Source organism: Corythoichthys intestinalis, chromosome 2 (assembly GCF_030265065.1).
Source record: "Corythoichthys intestinalis isolate RoL2023-P3 chromosome 2, ASM3026506v1, whole genome shotgun sequence".
In the NCBI taxonomy this organism is placed as follows: Eukaryota; Metazoa; Chordata; class Actinopteri; order Syngnathiformes; family Syngnathidae; genus Corythoichthys; species Corythoichthys intestinalis.
The window spans coordinates 21,453,694-21,471,681 of record NC_080396.1 but is presented as its reverse complement, the minus strand read 5'-3'; the positions used below and the strand labels follow the sequence as shown (position 1 = coordinate 21,471,681).

Sequence of the window (17,988 nt, the reverse complement as noted above, 5' to 3'; positions counted from 1 at the left end):
TCAAATATGGAGATAGAATAGTGCCAAAATAAGTGAGGTTGTAAAATGAAAATTATCCCTGTAAAATGACCAATTTTAACTAAAAAACACTTGTATTTCAAACATGAAAGAAATTCGAAGGAATAAATTGTTCTACAGGTTGTTTTTTGCTGTTTGCAAGTATTTTTTTTTTTTTAATTTTACAGGTGTATTTTCTTCACTACGGGTTAAAAATTACCAATTACAAGTGCACAAGTTTTGTCATATTCTTTCGTTTTATGAGCCAAAAAAGATACTCGTAACCTAGTTTTAAAATAAAATAAAAAAAATACCTGTAAAATGACTAATTTTAACTTGTAAAACAAAAAAAAAATTCTACAAGTGTTTTTTTTTCGTTTACAAGTTATTTTTTTCGTTCTACAGGTGTTTTTTCTTTGCTACAGGTTAAAAACCACCAATTACAACCTCACAAGTTTTGTCTCCCCCTTGTCGCGTTTTCAGAGACAAAAGTCACTTGTAACCACGGACGAAAAAAACTACTTGTACATCGAAATAATCTGTTGTAAAACACAAACACAAAAATATCATTCCAAGTCGTGGCGTTTCGCCATTTCTATCATCTGCCGTCATATGGAAGAGGAAGCAGCAGCCAGCAGGTCGGTAATGGTGTGTCCCGCCCTCCTCCTAAACAATCGCCGTTCTGATTGGTTAGAATTTAGGCTCACATGTTTACCCCGAAATCTATTTGTACATGCTCAGAAAACACTTGTAGATCATTAAAGAAAAAACACCCGAAGAACTATTCACTAGATTGTGTTCTTAACGTCTTTTTTTGACCACGACTTGGAATGATATTTTTGTGTTTGTGTTTTACAACAGATTATTTCGTGTACAAGTAGTTTTTTTCGTCTGTGGTTACAAGTGACTTTCGTCTCTGAAAATGCGACAAGAGGGAGACAAAACTCGTGAGGTTGTAATTGGTGGTTTTTAACCTGTAGCAAAGAAAAAACACCCGGAGAACAAAAAAAAAAAAATCACTTGTAAACGGAAAAAAAAACACTTGTAGAATTTTTTGGTTTTGTATTACAAGTTAAAATGTGTCATTTTACAGGTATTTTTTTTAATTTTAAAACTAGGTTACGAGTATCTTTTTTGGCTCATAAAACTTGACAAGAATGTGAAAAAACTTGTGCACTTGTAAGTGGTAATTTTTAACCCGTAGTGAAGAAAAAACACCTGTAAAACAAAAAAATCACTTGTAAACGGAAAAAACACACTTGTAGAATTTTTATTTTACATTGTGTTTTTTTTAAATGTTTATTTCACAACGCAAAATTTGGAAATACAAGTTTTTTTTTTTGTTTGTTTTACAAGTTAAAATTAGTCATTTTACAGGTATTTTTTTTATTTTAAAACTAGGTTACGAGTATCTTTTTTGGCTCATAAAACTCGACAGGAATATGACAAAACTTGTGCACTTGTAATTGGTAATTTTTAACCCTTAGTGAAGAAAAAACACCTGTAGAACAAAAAAAAAAAATACTTCCAAACAGCAAAAAACAACCTGTAGAACAATTTATTCCTTCGAGTTTTTTTCATGTTGGAAATACAAGTGTTTTTTTTAGTTAAAATTGGTCATTTTACGGGGATAATTTTCATTTTACAACCTCACTTCTTTTGGCACAATTCTATCTCCATATTCAAAACCTACTAAAGAAACATTTTGAAAACTTCCAGAATAAATGTCTGGATTTTATTGGCAAATTTAAATTGCAATATTCAAACATAAATTATATTAACAGACACAATAAATGCAAACCTGTTAATAAACTTTAACTTTAATAAAAATTAGTGGTGTGTTCCCCACCTCCACAACACTTATGTCTTTTTACATTACTTACAGTGGCTGCTACCGATGGAAAAAAAAAACCTAATATTCCTCGTCTTTGAAGGGGGTGGAGGAGGCGGCATGTTACATTTGTGTCGGGGCTGAGGTTGCTTGTGTGTGGGAGGGAAGGGGGTCAAGTCATCAGCCAATCAAACGTCCGTTTTATTAAAAAAAAAAAAAAAAAAAATTACTGGCACATTCAGCAAGTGAAAAGGGGTCAACGTAAGTCTGAAAATAATGAAAGTAATTCATTTAATAATGGTAGGGTCAATTCCATCCTTAAAACATATGGGAAGACCCTCTAAATGACCTATATATCTGAACTCGTTATATAATGCAAATAAGGTTGCTTAAAAGTTGGTGGGGACAATTTGATCATCCTAAAAAGTTGGTAGTGTTATGTCCCTACCGTCCTTATACAAACCTAAGCCGTTGCATACGACATCTTTAAAGAGAGAAAGAAAAATATAGGCTGACAGGTGAAATTCAGCCTTTCAAATTCTGAGCTACGTCGTGAAACGACGTCACGACGCACGACAGGCCGACATCATAACATGACTATAATGACTAATTTAAAAGCGCTCATCCAATATTACCGCATTTTGTGTGTTTATCTGACGATGTCATTAAAAAAGCGAGTTTATACTTTTACTTTTGAACCAATCACGTCATAGCGTCGCGTGAATGAAAGACGCTTTCTTCAATAAGATGTTACCGCCACGAATTCAAAGCTGCACTCCTCCTTTAGTTCGTTACGTTACTGCGCACAAGGCATATGGACAGGCTGCAGGTATGATCTAACTTTTTCTGAAATATGGTAAATGGTGTTATACTTGTATAGCGCTTTTCCACAGAAGTTAGTACTTCAAGTGTTTTATTGGTGCCACAAAGGAGTCACGTATCGTAACGTGCAGTTCATTCGCTTGGAACATTATTATGCTGCGTTCAAGAATGCCATAAAATCAGAAATATGGAACTGTGACCTGACAAGCTCGAAAGGTGAGCAATTATTACACCAACCCTAATTTCATTTGACTACTGATGTCCTAACAACAATTTAAGCAGTTTTGTTTATGGGAAATTGGTTTCATGAAAACATATAAGAGTATTGAAATACATTTCAAGTCACTAAGGCTTCATACTGCAGGTCTTTAAGCACAAATCCGATTTTTTTTTTTTTTATATCTTTTTTTGGGGAGCGTGCCCGTTCAGACTGCCTTTTTCCATTGAGCCTGTTCAAGATTTACACATGCGCACTAAGCAAACTGACCCGCATAGGCAGAAGCATCAAAACAAACAACTACCGTATTTTTCGGACTATAAGTCGCTGATTTTTTCATAGTTTGGCAGAGGCTGCGTCTTATACTCTGGAGCGACTTATGTGTGATTATTTACGGTCGGGTCGGGCCGACTTCTCTATCGCTAACTTTTTAAAAAAGAATATATATTAATATATTTATACTAAAACTATGTTTGCCTGGCTCTGCCAGACTATTCTCCCTGTATTTTTCAAACACTGAGAGAAATAGTCTGGGAACCATCCCATTAACGGCCTTTTCGAGCAGGTACAAAATCAATCGACAAATCAGATTCGTTTATTTGCGTGACGTGTTCTTCACGAGCAACGTCACTCTTGAGCGCCGAAAGTCGTCTCCACAACACAGATGGTCAACGAGATAACCGAGAACATGTTCCAATCTGCGGTAAATTCTGTTTTAAATTACCAAAAACACATCGACACGAGTAATTGACAACAGTCTGTCTCGCGCTACACGTTGAATAAACTCCGCTCTCTTCGTATGTTTACTTCCGCGTGCAAGTCCCTCGTCCTTCCGTCGTCAGTTGATAACGTAACGTCTGCCCGTCGCTGATTGGTCCACTCCGCTGTCTGTTCGCTTTGGCTTGCTCCGCCCTGGAAATTGTATCCGTGGGAATGGTGGCCAGACTCAATAGCTGGAACAGCGTTGAGTCTGGTGTACCAGGCAAAAACTATGTATGGATGTTAAATAAAATTAATAATTTGGATAAAACAGAGAAGGCGCTGTGCATGACTGCGCATGTGAACGCAGTGGCCCCACTCTCTTTTCAATCTTCCCCTAACGCCGTGGTGCCTTCCGCGAGCATCCTGGTATTTCCTTTTTGATATGGAGCAGCATAGGAATGAAAAACAAACTAAATACAGGGGAATTGAAAAGCAAACAACTGCGGTAGGAGTGGGATATGGAAAGGATTCAAATTGCTATACAGAAACCTGAGTCGGCTTTGCTGAATGTAAACGAATGTGGCACTTTGGTCTCATACGAGAAATATATTTAACAAAACTTTCCGGCGTTATTTCGTTGTGTAAATGCATTTATAATGATCATAAAAATATGTAGACTATTTATACATTGAGAAAAAAATATTGAAATAAATGTAAAATCCACTATCCGCCTGTTAGAACAGACACGCAAATATAAAAGATATAAATGTTTATTGAATATCCATTTTACAGTCTTGTGTAACTGGGAGAATTCGTTACAAAATACAGGGTTTAATTTGTTATCCTTAATAATAATAATAATAATACATTTTATTTGTAGAGCGCTTTTACCAATGCTCAAAGACGCTTTACAGTAGGAACAAAAACAGGAAACAACGTGAACAGAACAAAACAAAGAAAATAATTATAAGTTAAAAGCTAGTTTAAAAAGGTGATTTTTAACAGTTTTTTGAATGTGGGAAGGTCTGAACAGGTACGGATGGGTTTTGGGAGTGAGTTCCAAAGGGAGGGGGCAGCAGCGGAGAAGGCTCTGTCCCCCCTAGTTCGGTGTGTTTTTTGTTTGGGCGGTGCGAGGATGTTTCCATTAGAAGAGCGGAGGTGACGGAAAGGGGTGTGGGGACAGAGAAGGTCTGTGAGGTAGGGCGGGGCCAAGTTATTGAGTGCTTTGTAAGTGAGAAGGATGATTTTGAACTGAATTCTGTATGAGATAGGAGGCCAGTGCAGTTTGTGGAGGACGGGGGTAATGTGGTTCCTATAGGGCAGGGGTCCCCATCTGCCGGGCCGCGGACCGGTACCGGTCCGTGGCGCATTTGCGACCGGGCCGCAAAGAAAAAAATAATTTAATAACGACCGCATTCTGGCCGAATTAACCCTGTGCCCCTGCTTAACGCACCAATATCTCTGTCTACTCTAGATATAATACTACGGGATGGATTACATTGTTGTCATAGAAGTCCATTGATTGGACTCCTAGCAGTACATCTTGTTTGTGTATCTAATATATCTATGTGCGCTTGTCCTCGATCATAGCGTATTACTAGGCCGCGGCGCAGCACATTTGTTCCCGGAAATAATTAGCCCCCACACGAGCGAAGATAACAGGAAAACAGACGTCTTTGGAAATATTTTTACGGCGAAAAGGATATTTTTACGGCGAAATGGGCACCTGACGAGCCTACAACCTCGAAGACCCACGAACTGCGAAGGAGTGGATTCGTGACCCGTTTGTGAATAAACAGAGAGATCGCAAATGACGGAGACCTTATTAAACGTACCTTTGAGACAACAACTCTACCGAGGTTCTGGATTAAAGTCATTCTGGAATATCCTGACATGGCGACAAGAGCGTTGAAAACCTTGCTACAATTTCTAACATCGTATCTTTGTGTAGCGGGCTTCTTAATTAATGTTTAACGACAAGGCGAAGTCGTTAATGGTGAGCGCGGTGTGCAGCTGTTGTGTGAAGCTTACATGGCAGGATGAATCTGAGGAGAACTTTTCTACAAGTCCTTCCATGATCAAACGTAAGTTAATATTCTTTTCTTTCAAGAAAGTTTGTAGTGTTTACTTTGGAATCGCTGCATTTGCGCATTTTGCGGCTATGTTTAACGTTACGCGCATGCGCAGAACCGCATCGTTGCAATTTTTGATGGGTTGCAAAATTTGTCAGAACACCGGTCCGTGAAAAAAAAGACCCAAATAACACCGGTCCGTGGTGCAAAAAAGGTTGGGGACCCCTGCTATAGGGGGTCCGGGTGAGAAGGCGTGCAGCAGAGTTTTGGATATATTGTAGTTTATTGATGAGTTTGGATGGAGAACCGATGAGAATGCTGTTGCAGTAGTCAAGTCTGGAGGTTATGAAGGCATGGATGAGGGTTTCAGCAGTAGAGAAGGTGAGGGAGGGCGAAGACGGGCTATGTTCTTGAGGTGGAAGAAGGCATTATGCATATATGCACCGGCATAGTCACAAACGTGATCACACAAAACGCAACCATGCATTGCATCCCCGCATTTCCTCCTTCTTCTGAGTCCTCACAAATAAAACATAAAATTTCGGGGTGGGTTTTCGGGCTCGTTCCTACAAATAAAACATAAAAATTCGTTTTTTTTTCGGGCTCTGGGAAGCAAATCAAGTTAATTGATCGGGCTCGGGCCTTTAATACCTGCGGGCCGGTTGGGTGGGCTGGATTTTTTAGGCCCGATCTAACTTCTAGGGTCATGTAATGTTAGCATACCGTACACCTATTCAGCCTGTTGTTCTCTATTGTATTTTAAATTGCGTTTCAAGACTACATATCTGTTCTTGGTGCTGGATTGCGACTTATACTCCAGTATGACTTATAAATGTTTTTTTCCTTTTCATTGCAAATTTTTTGGCGGGTTCGACTTATACTCAGGTGCGACTTATAGTCCGAAAAATACGGTACACATGCTTGCTGTATGTCATTCCAGAGTGATCATATATTGATTTTCTAAAAGAGGACACAAATAACAGACATTAATAATCCCCATTTAGTCTTATATTCAAAGTTTATATGGACTGATAGAACGCATACACGCACTGTGCGTGCATGACACTCGTAGGACAGCAGCAATGACCTACCTGCGCTCTCGCTCTTTGCTGTTGTAATTGCTGCATGAATTCCAATTGGGAGACTTGACAGTTCAGACTGCCGCCACATTCTGGAAAAATGGGGCCCAGATCAGATTTAAACCACATACAAAAGTGATCCAAATCGGATTTGAAATGGTCCACTTCTATGTGACTTGTCACGTTCAAACCGTCAGGTTAATGCCTCACCCAAGTCGGAAAAACACAAAAAAAATCGGGTTTGTGTACTTAAGACCTGCGGTATGAATCTAGCCTAAACTCACAAGTCACGCTGCACTGTTTTCCTAGTAGTTAAGAAATTTCCTACTCCTCTAGAACGTACTTAGGAACAGCAAAATCATTTATTAATTTTGAAAATATGTGTTGAAATATTGTACACTATTATTGAAGCTACATGGTTTCAACAACAAATTGTGCAGCTGATTATTTCTCTTGAGTACATGTTATTAAACTTGAACGACCAATCATACTGCAAGGTCTTTTCTTTCCAAAGAACCCTGTACCTGTGCCTCTACCTGTGTATGATTCCCCTCTTCATCTTCCTCCTCCTCACTGAGGCTTGGAGCCACGAGGCTCCCAGGGAAAAGGAGAATGTTTTTGGGGTAAAACCCTGCCCGGCCTTCCTGATTTTCTTCAACACAGCCTACCAGGCAGGAGCCACTGTGGAGTTGCCCTGCCGCTGCAAACCCGAAAAGGTGAGGCCTTTCAACTGAACACACCATTAGCATTCAATATGATTTACAGTGGGGCAAATAAGTATTTAGTCAACCACCAACTGTGCAAATTCTCCTATTTGAAAAGATTAGAGAGGCCTGTAATTATCAACATGGGTAAACCTCAACCATGAGAGACAGAATGTGGAAAAAAAACAGAAATTCACATTGTTTGATTTTTAGAGAATTTATTTCCAAATTAGACTGGAAAATAAGTATTTGGTCACCTACAAACAAGCAAGATTTCTGGCGGTCAAAGAGGTTTAACTTCTTTTAACGAGGTCTAACGAGGTCTAAAGAGGCTCCACTCGTTACCTGTATTAATGGCACCTGTTTTAACTCATTATCGGTATAAAAGACACCTGTCCACAAGCTCAGTCAGTCACACTACAAACTCCACTATGGCCTAGACCAAAGAGCTGTCAAAGGACACCAGAGACCAAATTGTAGACCTGCACCAGTCTGGGAAGACTTAATCTACAATAGGTAAAACGCTTGGTGTATTGAATTTAACTGTGGGAGCAATTATTAGAAAATGGAAGGCATACAAGACCACTGATAATCTTCCTCGATCTGGGGCTCCATGCAAGATCTCACCCCGTGGTGTCAAAATGATAACAAGAACGGAGAGCAAAAATCCCAGAACCACACGGGGGACCTAGTGAATGACCTACAGAGAGCCTGGACCACAGTAACAAAGGCTACTATCAGTAACACAATGCGCCGCCAGGGACTCAAATCCTGCACTGCCAGACGTGTCCCCCTGCTGAAGAAGTACACGTCTAGGCCCGTCTGCGGTTTGCTAGAGAGCTTTTGGATGATCCAGAAGAGGTCTGGGAGAATCTGTTATGGTCAGATGATACCAAAATAGAACTTTTTGGTAGAAACGCAGGTTCTCCTGTTTGGAGGAAAAAGAATACTGAATTGCGTCTGAAGAACACCATACCCACTGTGAAGCATGGGGGTGGAAACATCATGCTTTGGGGCTGTTTTTCTGCAAAGGGACCAGGACAACTGATCTGTGTGAAGGAAAGAATGAATGGGGCCATGTATCGAGAGATTTTGAGTGAAAATCTCCTTCCATCAGCAAGGGCATTGAAGATGAGACGTAGCTGGGTCTTTCAGCATGACAATGATCCCGAACACACATCCAGGGCAACAAAGGAATGGCTTCCTAAGAACCATTTCACGGTCTTGGAGTGGCCTAGCCAGTCTCCAGATCTCAACCCCATAGAAAATCTGTGAAGGGAGTTGAAAGTCCGTGTTGCCCAACGACAGCCCCAAAACATCACTGCTCTAGAGGAGATCTGCATGGAGGAATGGGCCAAAATACCAGCAACAGTGTGTGAAAAGCTTGTGAAGAGTTACAGAAAACATTTGGCCTCCGTTATTGCCAACCAAGGGTACATAACAAAGTATTGAGATGAACTTTTGGTATTGACCAAATACTTGTTTTCCACCATGATTTGTGATTTGTGTGTGATTTTCTGTCCCCACCCCCCCATTCTTTTTGGTTAAGGTTTACCCATGTTGACATTTACAGGCCTATCTAATATTTTCAAGTGGGAGAACTTGCACAATTAGTGGTTGACTAAATACTTATTTGTCCCGCATTAATTTACGCCATATTCGTGTTGACCATGTGGCAGCTATGCGCTCCTCCGTTGTCAGCCGGTTTGTCTGGCGGTATTCTCCTGCTGCTTCCCCGGCAAGCTCTCCTGTCTGTAGCAGGGGTTTGACGAGCGCCGGGCGGGTTGCCGATCAGTGAAGACAATTGACAACCCCGCCGCCGCGTGACATCATCTGGGCTAGTTTTTTGTGATTTTTTTGCCTCGAAAAGCGAAAATATGACTTTAAGACGTTACTCGATTCTGATTAGCATGTCGGCTAGCTGTCACGCCTCTTGGTTTGTTTACATTCTCCGAAGCCGGGGCAGGGAAATGACAAAAGCCTGTCTAACTATAGTGGCATTAAATATCGTTCGGGAGGTTGGACAGTAAAGGTGAAGTCGACAGTTTTGACCATTATGGAGTAGCCATTATGGAGTAGTTTTGTCATGTCGCACTGAATAAATGCATTTTTATTATTTTATATTCCATTTAGCACAAGACTGTTATTTGTCATGATGATACCAATTAGGTAGCAGTTGGGGAAAAAAAATACTTCGATAAAAAGAATATCCTGTAAAAATATTGGAGTAGAGAGACTGAAACAATGACATGTTGCGACTTTCTTCGTCGCATTTTCCTCTTTCTGAATAATTCCCCCTCAATGGGCTAAATTCTAAATCAGGTGAAACCATGACCCAGCCGAGGTCATCCTCCTGTTGGGGACACTAGAGCCCTATAATGGTAGGCGTGGCTAAACAGCAGATTAAAAAACTAATTTCTCATTATCTGCGCTTTGCCAAATTGTTGTATATAGTTGAATCGTCTCAAAATATAATTAATTCTAATTCACATAATAATCCTATTTAAGACTTTTTTTATAGTGTCGTACGCACTTTAAGCTATACTGCTCTAACTCTTATGCCAATCAAACATTTACGATTTTATGATGGCAGTAATGACACAAAATTAAATAGCTGTGGCAATTAAACGGTCATATTATAGGCTACACTGTTGGATTGTACTTTATGCTGAGCAGAAATACAAAATAGCGTGACATACTGATTGCTAGATGCAGTACGTGCCCAATCCACTCATTAAGTTAAAGTTCAGCTGCTTCAACAAGGTTAGCGCCGCTGTCGGTGGTGGCGACTTCACGTCCCACATAGAGAGCATTTGGTTCAGGCCCTGAGCAGTCATTTCACCCGTGTGGTCGTCTGACAAATGGGCTGTATCCTGCACCCGGGGTTCGCAGCTCCCACTTGTTGTTGATGAAATGGACTGTCAGACTGATGTAGGGCTCCATGGTTAGTCGTCCTTCTCGAATACAACCGACGTCGAGTTATTTTTTGGCACCAACACCACACTATGAGCGTCAACTAATGCTATACTCAAAATACCTGTGGCCTGGCTACCGGTAGCCATTTCACTATTATCCGACTCCATCATGTTCACATGTACTATAGCGTTAGCGTACTGGTTGATAGCAACACACTTGTTTGTTTGATTTCCTGATAGTCACGTAACTTCACTCGTAAGGACACTGGCTGCACTTAAAGACCAAATGTGAAGTAAGGTTGGCCAACCATGTTTTTGAATAATATCTAAACAATTTTTTTTTAATGAAATGGAAAAAAAAAAATCATTTCAGCTCGCTTTGACTATGTGTTGTAAACAAAATGTCTAAACAATTATAAGCATATTTTCGTTATTTTTTTTTAACGCAACCCTTCCAGATTCTTTGTTTAACCCATAGCAAAGTCTTTGACAACGAAAATGCTTTTCTTCGACAATCTTCGGAAATCTTCGGAAATGACGTCACACCGAGAACTGCGAGGAAAGTCCGCCATAGAACAGTATTGTTGCATCGCTTCTCGGTAAGATGCCACGGCAGTGTGTGGCGATATATTGTTTTCAATTTAAAGAAAAGTTGTATGAGTGGCCAAAGGAAAGCAGGGCATGTAAATGGACATCTTTCGTTCGCACGAAGCGAATTTCACACCATCATTGAGTAGTGTTCTCTGCTATAAACACTTGGAAGATTGCTTGCTTCCTCAACCGGTCTGCTTATGATCAAGGATTTGCAAAAAAAGTAAGTTTGATTTTTGGATAGATGATTGATGACTTTGTCAAAGCAGAGCTGCCAACTGTTGTGGAATGAACAGTAGAAGGTAGCGACGTTAGCAGAAAGGTAACTCGAGGCTAAACCCCGATCGTGTTGTGGAATGAACACTAGAAGCTAGCGACGTTAGCTGAAAGCTAACTCGTGGCAGTCCCCGATCATAGTTGTATTGACTTCATTTTGCCTACACTTATAAATTTGTCAAAACTTTTCTTTAATCCCAGGCAATAGTAGGTGGTTTATTTAACTGACATGTTTCGGCGAATACTTCCGCCTTTGTCAGAGGGTCCGAAGGCGGAAGTGTTCGTCGAAACACATCAGGTAAACAAAAGCTAACGTCGCTAGCTTCTACTGTTCATTCCACAACATGATCGGGGATTCGTCAAAACTTTTCTTTTTTCCCCAGGCAATCGTAGGTGGTTTATTTACCTGACATGTTTCTGTGAACACTTCCGCCTTCGTCAGAGGGTCCGAGGGCGGAAATGTTCACCGAAACATGTCAAGTAAATAAAAGCTAACGTTGCTAGCTTCTACTGTTCATTCCACAACTTGATCGGGGATTCGTCAAAACTTTTCTTTTATCCCAGGCAATAGTAGGTGGTTTATTTACGTGACATGCTTCAAATCATGAAAATAATAACAGCCTATATTTCACCAATCTTGTAATCCCGATCGGTCTTGTTTCCATTCCATGTCAGGTAGTCTGGGCACATTGTTTGTATCCTGATTAGTGTCTGGCTAATACATGTACGGTCCAACATAAAATTCCAACCTCCTCCTCTTCCTCCAACTGTTCAAAAACTTGGATCTCCTCACTTGCGCTCCATCTGTCGCTTATATCGCTGTTTGAATCCTTGTTTGAAGGGCTTTGTATGGCGGCCGTATGGAACACTGCCATCGCTGTTCTCGGTGTGACGTATCACTTCCGGGTTCGTCCCCTTTCAGGCTTTAACTTCGGAAACGCGATTATTTTGTCAAATATACAATATACAAATTATTTTTTTCATGCATTATTTCTTGGACAATGTTTAATTACTTTAATTGTGACCCTATTTGGCATTTTATGAAATTACTTCACATTTGGTCTTTAAAGGGGAATGAACATTGACGAACAACACATAGTCAAAGCGAGCTGAAAAGATTTTTTTTTTCCATTTCATTAAAAAAAAAAAGATGGTCAAAATTACGTCGGTTGTCATGAAACATTTCGGTAACGGTAAACTTTCGGTGATTGGCCCAGCTCTAGTTCCCTCAAGTAATTGTTGCACAATTTCACTATTGCTTGTGTTTCAGGTCCAGTCCATTGTTTGGTTTTACAGGGAGCATCATTCTAACCCTGAAGTGACTAGAGCTCTGACCGATGACGATGGAAACAAGCTGATAGACTCCAGTAGAATTCCACACAACGCTGACCTGCGGAGTCGTTTCTCAATTCGTCTCTTCAGCCTGATTATCTTTCAAACGTCAGTTGATGACTCAGGTCTCTACATCTGCGGGTCGACTCAGGGCGACTACTTCTACGCCTACGATCTGGACATCCAGGAGGTGCAGGAGCTTAGCTTCACGTCAAGGTTAAGGGTCATGCTAGAGATTGTCAATTCCAGGCTATAGTTTGTTTGCTGTTATAGTCCCAGAAAATAGTCTTGTTTCAGTAATGTGCTAAGTCAAAACAAATGATACTTTATTGATCGCGAGCGCTGAACAGAAATTTAGTTTTGCTAATTCATTCATCCATCTGTGCTTCTGTGACAATGCTCATCTCAGTTATTAGAATTTTTGAATTTCGTTGTCCAAAAATATCAGTTCGTCACCCTCATTGACGCAGGTTCCTTTTTTTATTCTAGGCCTTCTGAAAGCAAACACAAGACTATCAAAGAAGTAAAGCGACATACATCTGGTCAGCTCTACCAAGTCTTCACCTTTTTCCGTCCGTGGTCCCGTTGCGATCGCTGCGGCATTCAGGGTGAGCAGGTCCGTGTGGGGCTCTGCTACATCCGCTCCAGCTACCTACACGTGCGCTACAAGTGGACCGACAAGAATGTTGTGTCCTGCGGCTCAGGGGCGGTGCCTGAGGCTTTCAGCCACCTGAAGCAAAGAGGCACTGGAGCCAAGCTGGAGATCAGAAACTGTCATGTAACTTGTCGAGCAAAGGTGCCATCACCTTCAAAACTGCACGATAAAAAGAGGTTCGCACACTTGACAATTTTAAACCTTCAACAATTTTTGTGTTAAGCTTTTCAAAGATTCCAGAGCCGCAGTATGCCATATTAAGTCTGGGTGAATGCTTCATAGCCTGTGTGCAGGCTGCAGCCTTATCGATTCCAACTTTATTCCTCCTCTAGTCCGATTTTTAGGGCTGACTGTTTACACTTTTTAGAAAGTGTCAAAATCTGATCTAGTGCTGTTTTGACTGGGCCACGTTATTGACCCATCTGACAGGTTGCTGTGGCAACGAAGGCATCATCCAGCGTAAAGTGACGGCACAGACAATAAAAACGCATCTGAGCTCTTCAGACTGAAAAGCAACTTGTCCATATCAGATATGAAACTAATGTACAGTGGGGTGAACAAGTATTTGATACACTGCCGATTTTGCTGGTTTTCCCACTTGCAAAGCATGTAGAGGTCTGTAATTTGTAGAAGTTCTCTTCAACTGTGAGGGACGGAATCTAATGCAAAAAAAACAGAAAATCACGTTGTATGATTTTTAAATAATAAATTTGCATTTAATTGCATGAAATAAGTATTTGATACATCACAGAAATCGAACTTAATATTTTGGTACAGAAACCTTTGTTTGCTATTACAGATACCAAACGTTTCCTGTAGTCCTTGACAAGGTTTGCACACACTGCAGCAGGGATTTTGGCCCACTCCTCCATGCAGATCTTCTCCAGAGCCTTCAGGTTTTGGGGCTGCTGCCGGGCAACGCGGACTTTCAGCTCCCTCCATAGATTTTCTATCGGGTACAGATCTGGTGACTGGCTAGGCCACTCCAGGACCTTAAGATGCTTCTTACATAGCTACTCTTTAGTTGCCTTGGCTGTGTGCTTTGGGTCGTCATGCTGGAAGACCCGGCCACGACCCATCTTCAGGGCTCTCACTGAAGGAAAGAGGTTGCCAGCCAAGATCTGGCGATACATAGCCCCAGTCATCCTGTACCCTTGGCAGAGAAGCAGCCACAAAAAAAAGATGTTTCCTCCTCCATGTTTCACGGTTGGGATGGTGTTCTTGGGGTTGTACTCATCCTTCTTTTTCCCCCAAACACGACGAGCCAAGTTTAGACCAAAAAGTTCCATTTTGGTCTCATCCGACCACATGACCTTCTCCCATTGCTCCTCTGGATCATCCAGATGGTCAGTGGCAAACTTCAGACATGTCTGGACATGCACTGGCTTCAGCAGCGGGACCTTGCGTGCGCTGTAGGATTTTAATCCATGACGGCGTAATGTGTTTCCGATGGTTTTCTTCGAGACCGTCAACTTGAACTTCTTCCATTTTCTAATTATCACTCCAACAGTTGTTACCTTCTCACCAAGCTGCTTGCTTATTTTCCTGTAGCCCATCACAGCCTTGTGCAGGTCTATTATTTTATCCCTGATGTCCTTACACAGCTCTTTGGTCTTGGCCATTGTGGAGAGGTTGGAGTTTGTTTGTTTGAGCATGTGAACAGGTGTCTTTTATACAGGTAACAGTTCAAACAGGTGCAGTTACTTCCGGTACTGAGTGGAGAACAGGAGGGGATCTTAAAAAAAGAACTAAGAGCCGAAATATTTACTAGTTGGTAATGTATCAAGTACTTATTTCATAAAGTTAAATACAAATTTATTATTTAAAAATTATACAATGTGATTTTCTGGATTTTTGTATTAGATTCCGTCCCTCACAGTTGAAGAGAACTTATGATACAAATTACAGACCTCTACATGGCTTGCAAGTAGGAAAACCAGCAAAATCGGCAGTGTATCAAATACTTGTTCTCCCCACTGTATGTGGTTTCAATCCCTCTTGAGAAAATCTGATTTCTGTGCTTTGTCACTGTTCAAACTACAGAAGAGCAATATAGTTTCAATCTGGATGAGATAAAAATCCGATTTTGGCTGCTAGTCTGAACAAGACCATAGACACCCATAAGCGATTTTTATTGGTATTTGACTGCCGTTTTTCCCAACAATGCACACAAAACCGTCCGCTCTCTGTGTTGCAGTTCTGAATCCATTACAACACAGGACATGCAAGTTTCCTTTGTGAACCACCCAGCCAAGCAAATCCTGACCCTCACCTGTCCAGAGGCCCGGCCGTACATGGCGGTGGCGTGGGACAGAGGATCTAAGCCTATTTATCGATCGCAGACTCCTTTAGGTCAAAATACAAGCTTCACATCTCCGAGGATTCATATTGATGTTGGGAATCATCTGGTTTTCACCCCTGCTAAAGTTCAGGACTCGGGTACAGAATACTTTTGATTTTTTTTTCTTGAATTTTACTTTTGTGTGGTCTATGGTTTGGCCTTCTTGTGTAGAGTTTGCATTTTCACCACATACATGCACTTGCATGGGCTTACTCTGGGTATTCCCGTGCCAAGTAACATGCATGCTAGGGTGACTGAAGATTCTAATTTGTCCAGATGTGTGAGTTTTCAAATGTTAGTAATGAATGGTCTATAGCAGGGGTCCCAAACCTTTTTTGCACCACGGACCGGTGTGATTTGGGTCTTTTTTTCACGGACTGGTGTTCTGTCAGATTTTGCACCCTTATAAAATTTGGCTCCCAAAGCTTTTGAGGCGGTGAAAAAAGCCATCTTTTATATTCAATTGGACTCTCAATGCTATCCAATGGTGCTAAAAAACTCATCATAAACATCATCATACACATACATGTGCAACACGAAAATGCCGTAAATTAATGCTTAACGACACTGCGAAGTCATTAAGTGAGAGAGCTGCGTGCAGTTGTTGTGTGCAGCTAACATGGCAAACATAAGTTAATATTCCTTTCTTTAAAGAAAGTTTGTAGTGTGTACTTTGGAATCGCTGCATTCGCGGTCATTTTTAACGTTACGCGCATGTCAAATTTGTCATAACACTGGCAATGTGCGGCAGAAAAATACAGCAAATATAAAATAACATTTGTTTTTAGCACCGTCGTGTTAAGTGCAGGAAAATACAGCTCACCCTCTGAATCAGCGGGATGCCTGAGTTTGTTTCTTTGAGACGAGATGGTCCCATCAATGTGTGATGGGAGAGTGAGAGAGGCCCGCTTCACAAAGATACAATGTTGGAAATTGTAGCACGGTTTTCAGTGCTCTCCTAGTGATGTCAGAATATTCCGAAATGACTTGAATCCAGAACCTCGGTAGAGTTGTTCTCTCAAATGTACGTTTAAGGTCGCCGTGATTTGCGATCTCTACAAGCTGATATTCCTGCTGGACAGACATGCTCGAATCACTCGGTTTATTCACATACGGGTCACAAATCCACTCCTTCGCAGTTCGTAGGTCTTTAGTGATTGGGAAGTAGCGTAGATTTTGTTTTTTTCGAGGTTGTAGGCTCATCTTCTGGCTCGTCAGATTCCCTTTTCCCCGTAAAAAATATGACCAAAGACTTCCGTTTTTCAGTCATTCTAGTATGGGGCTAATTATTTCCAGGAGCAAATGTAATGGGCGAAGACCTACATCATACGTTATTATCGAGGCCAAGCACATAGATATACAAAACAAGATGTACTGCTAAGTCTAATCAATGCATTTCTGTGACTACCTCCTATCCTGTAGTTGTATATCTGGAGTAAGTTTGGTGTTAAGCGGCACAGGCCAAAGTCAATCGGCCAGAATGCAGTCGTTAATAAATTATTTATTATTTCTGCACGGCCCGGTACCAAATGCGCCACTGACCAGTACCGGTCCGCGGCCCGGTCATTAGGGACCCCTGGTCTATAGCATGTGCCTTGCGATTGGCTGGCAACCAGAAGCTTTTACTTACTTTTTTACTTTTCAGATGTATACTACTGCTGGCTAAAAGGACAACGTGTGGCTGAGATACACGTGCTCATCTACCCCCATTTTGGGCGTGGCATGTCCGCTACGTCACATCCGGACTTGTCATCGGCCATAGAGATAGTTTTTATAGCGTATACTGTCATGACGGCAGTGTTTTGCCTATACATCGTCATTCGGGTTTGCATAAGACACTGGAAGAGGGGCGCGCATCTGGACTGAATCTAATGGAGGTGAAACCTTTTTTGTTTGTATTTTATTTGTACTGAATAACTGACTTAAGTTTTGATAGTCATACTCATTACATACAGTAATATAACTAGGAGTTTGAATGGATTGGATTTATCTTGTGACCAAATGATTCCAATCCACAGCAGGTGGATAAAAAAAGCCAAATGCAGATCTGGCACCATGACTTGTTGGTGTCTACTATCGTCAATTGAAATGAAATATTTAAATTCTGTTTGTATAAAAATGTAACCTTTTTTTTCTTCTAGAAAAGCGCTTGGCTTATCTTCCCATTATGAAAATCAAAGATTTGCCCACCCCCGCTTTAAACACGGAGGTGATTAGTTCGACTGAAGAAGCAGGTGTGCAATGTAGTGAGTGTTTGGGCTCCTGCCACAAGTAGTATCTTTTCAGCAACTCAATCTGACGGCCATTAGCACTCCTAAAGGACTCGTGCTGTCGATTTAGAGGCGGCGAGATGGAGAGCCTAGGGTGAAGAGGGGACCAGCTGTGGAGGAACAAGTGTCGGACTCATGCTATATCTCTGGGTGGTGTGACATCTTAATGAGGACACATCAGAAG

The 17,988-nt window shown here is 41.1% G+C and overlaps 1 protein-coding gene across 1 annotated transcript; it reads left to right on the top strand.

Annotated features, from left to right (window-relative positions):
* Positions 1 to 2,738: 2,738 nt before the first annotated feature.
* On the top strand, positions 2,739 to 17,905 carry LOC130912369 (Ig-like V-type domain-containing protein FAM187A). The gene is made up of 7 exons (XM_057830417.1): positions 2,739 to 2,866; positions 7,235 to 7,436; positions 12,477 to 12,759; positions 13,030 to 13,369; positions 15,391 to 15,632; positions 17,180 to 17,411; positions 17,676 to 17,905. The coding sequence occupies exons 2-6, from the start codon at positions 7,263 to 7,265 to the stop codon at positions 17,398 to 17,400; spliced, it is 1,260 nt and encodes a 419-aa protein (XP_057686400.1). The 5' UTR covers positions 2,739 to 2,866; positions 7,235 to 7,262; the 3' UTR covers positions 17,401 to 17,411; positions 17,676 to 17,905.
* Positions 17,906 to 17,988: the final 83 nt, after the last annotated feature.

Bases quoted from the DNA above. Each gene is read 5' to 3' on its own strand.
- LOC130912369 (XM_057830417.1), top strand. From the start codon at position 7,263: ATGATTCCCCTCTTCATCTTCCTCCTCCTCACTGAGGCTTGGAGCCAC. The intron at 12,760-13,029 runs GGGTCATGCTAG...TTTATTCTAGGC, and splicing joins TAGCTTCACGTCAAGGTTAA to CTTCTGAAAGCAAACACAAG. The intron at 13,370-15,390 runs GTTCGCACACTT...TCTGTGTTGCAG, and splicing joins AAACTGCACGATAAAAAGAG to TTCTGAATCCATTACAACAC.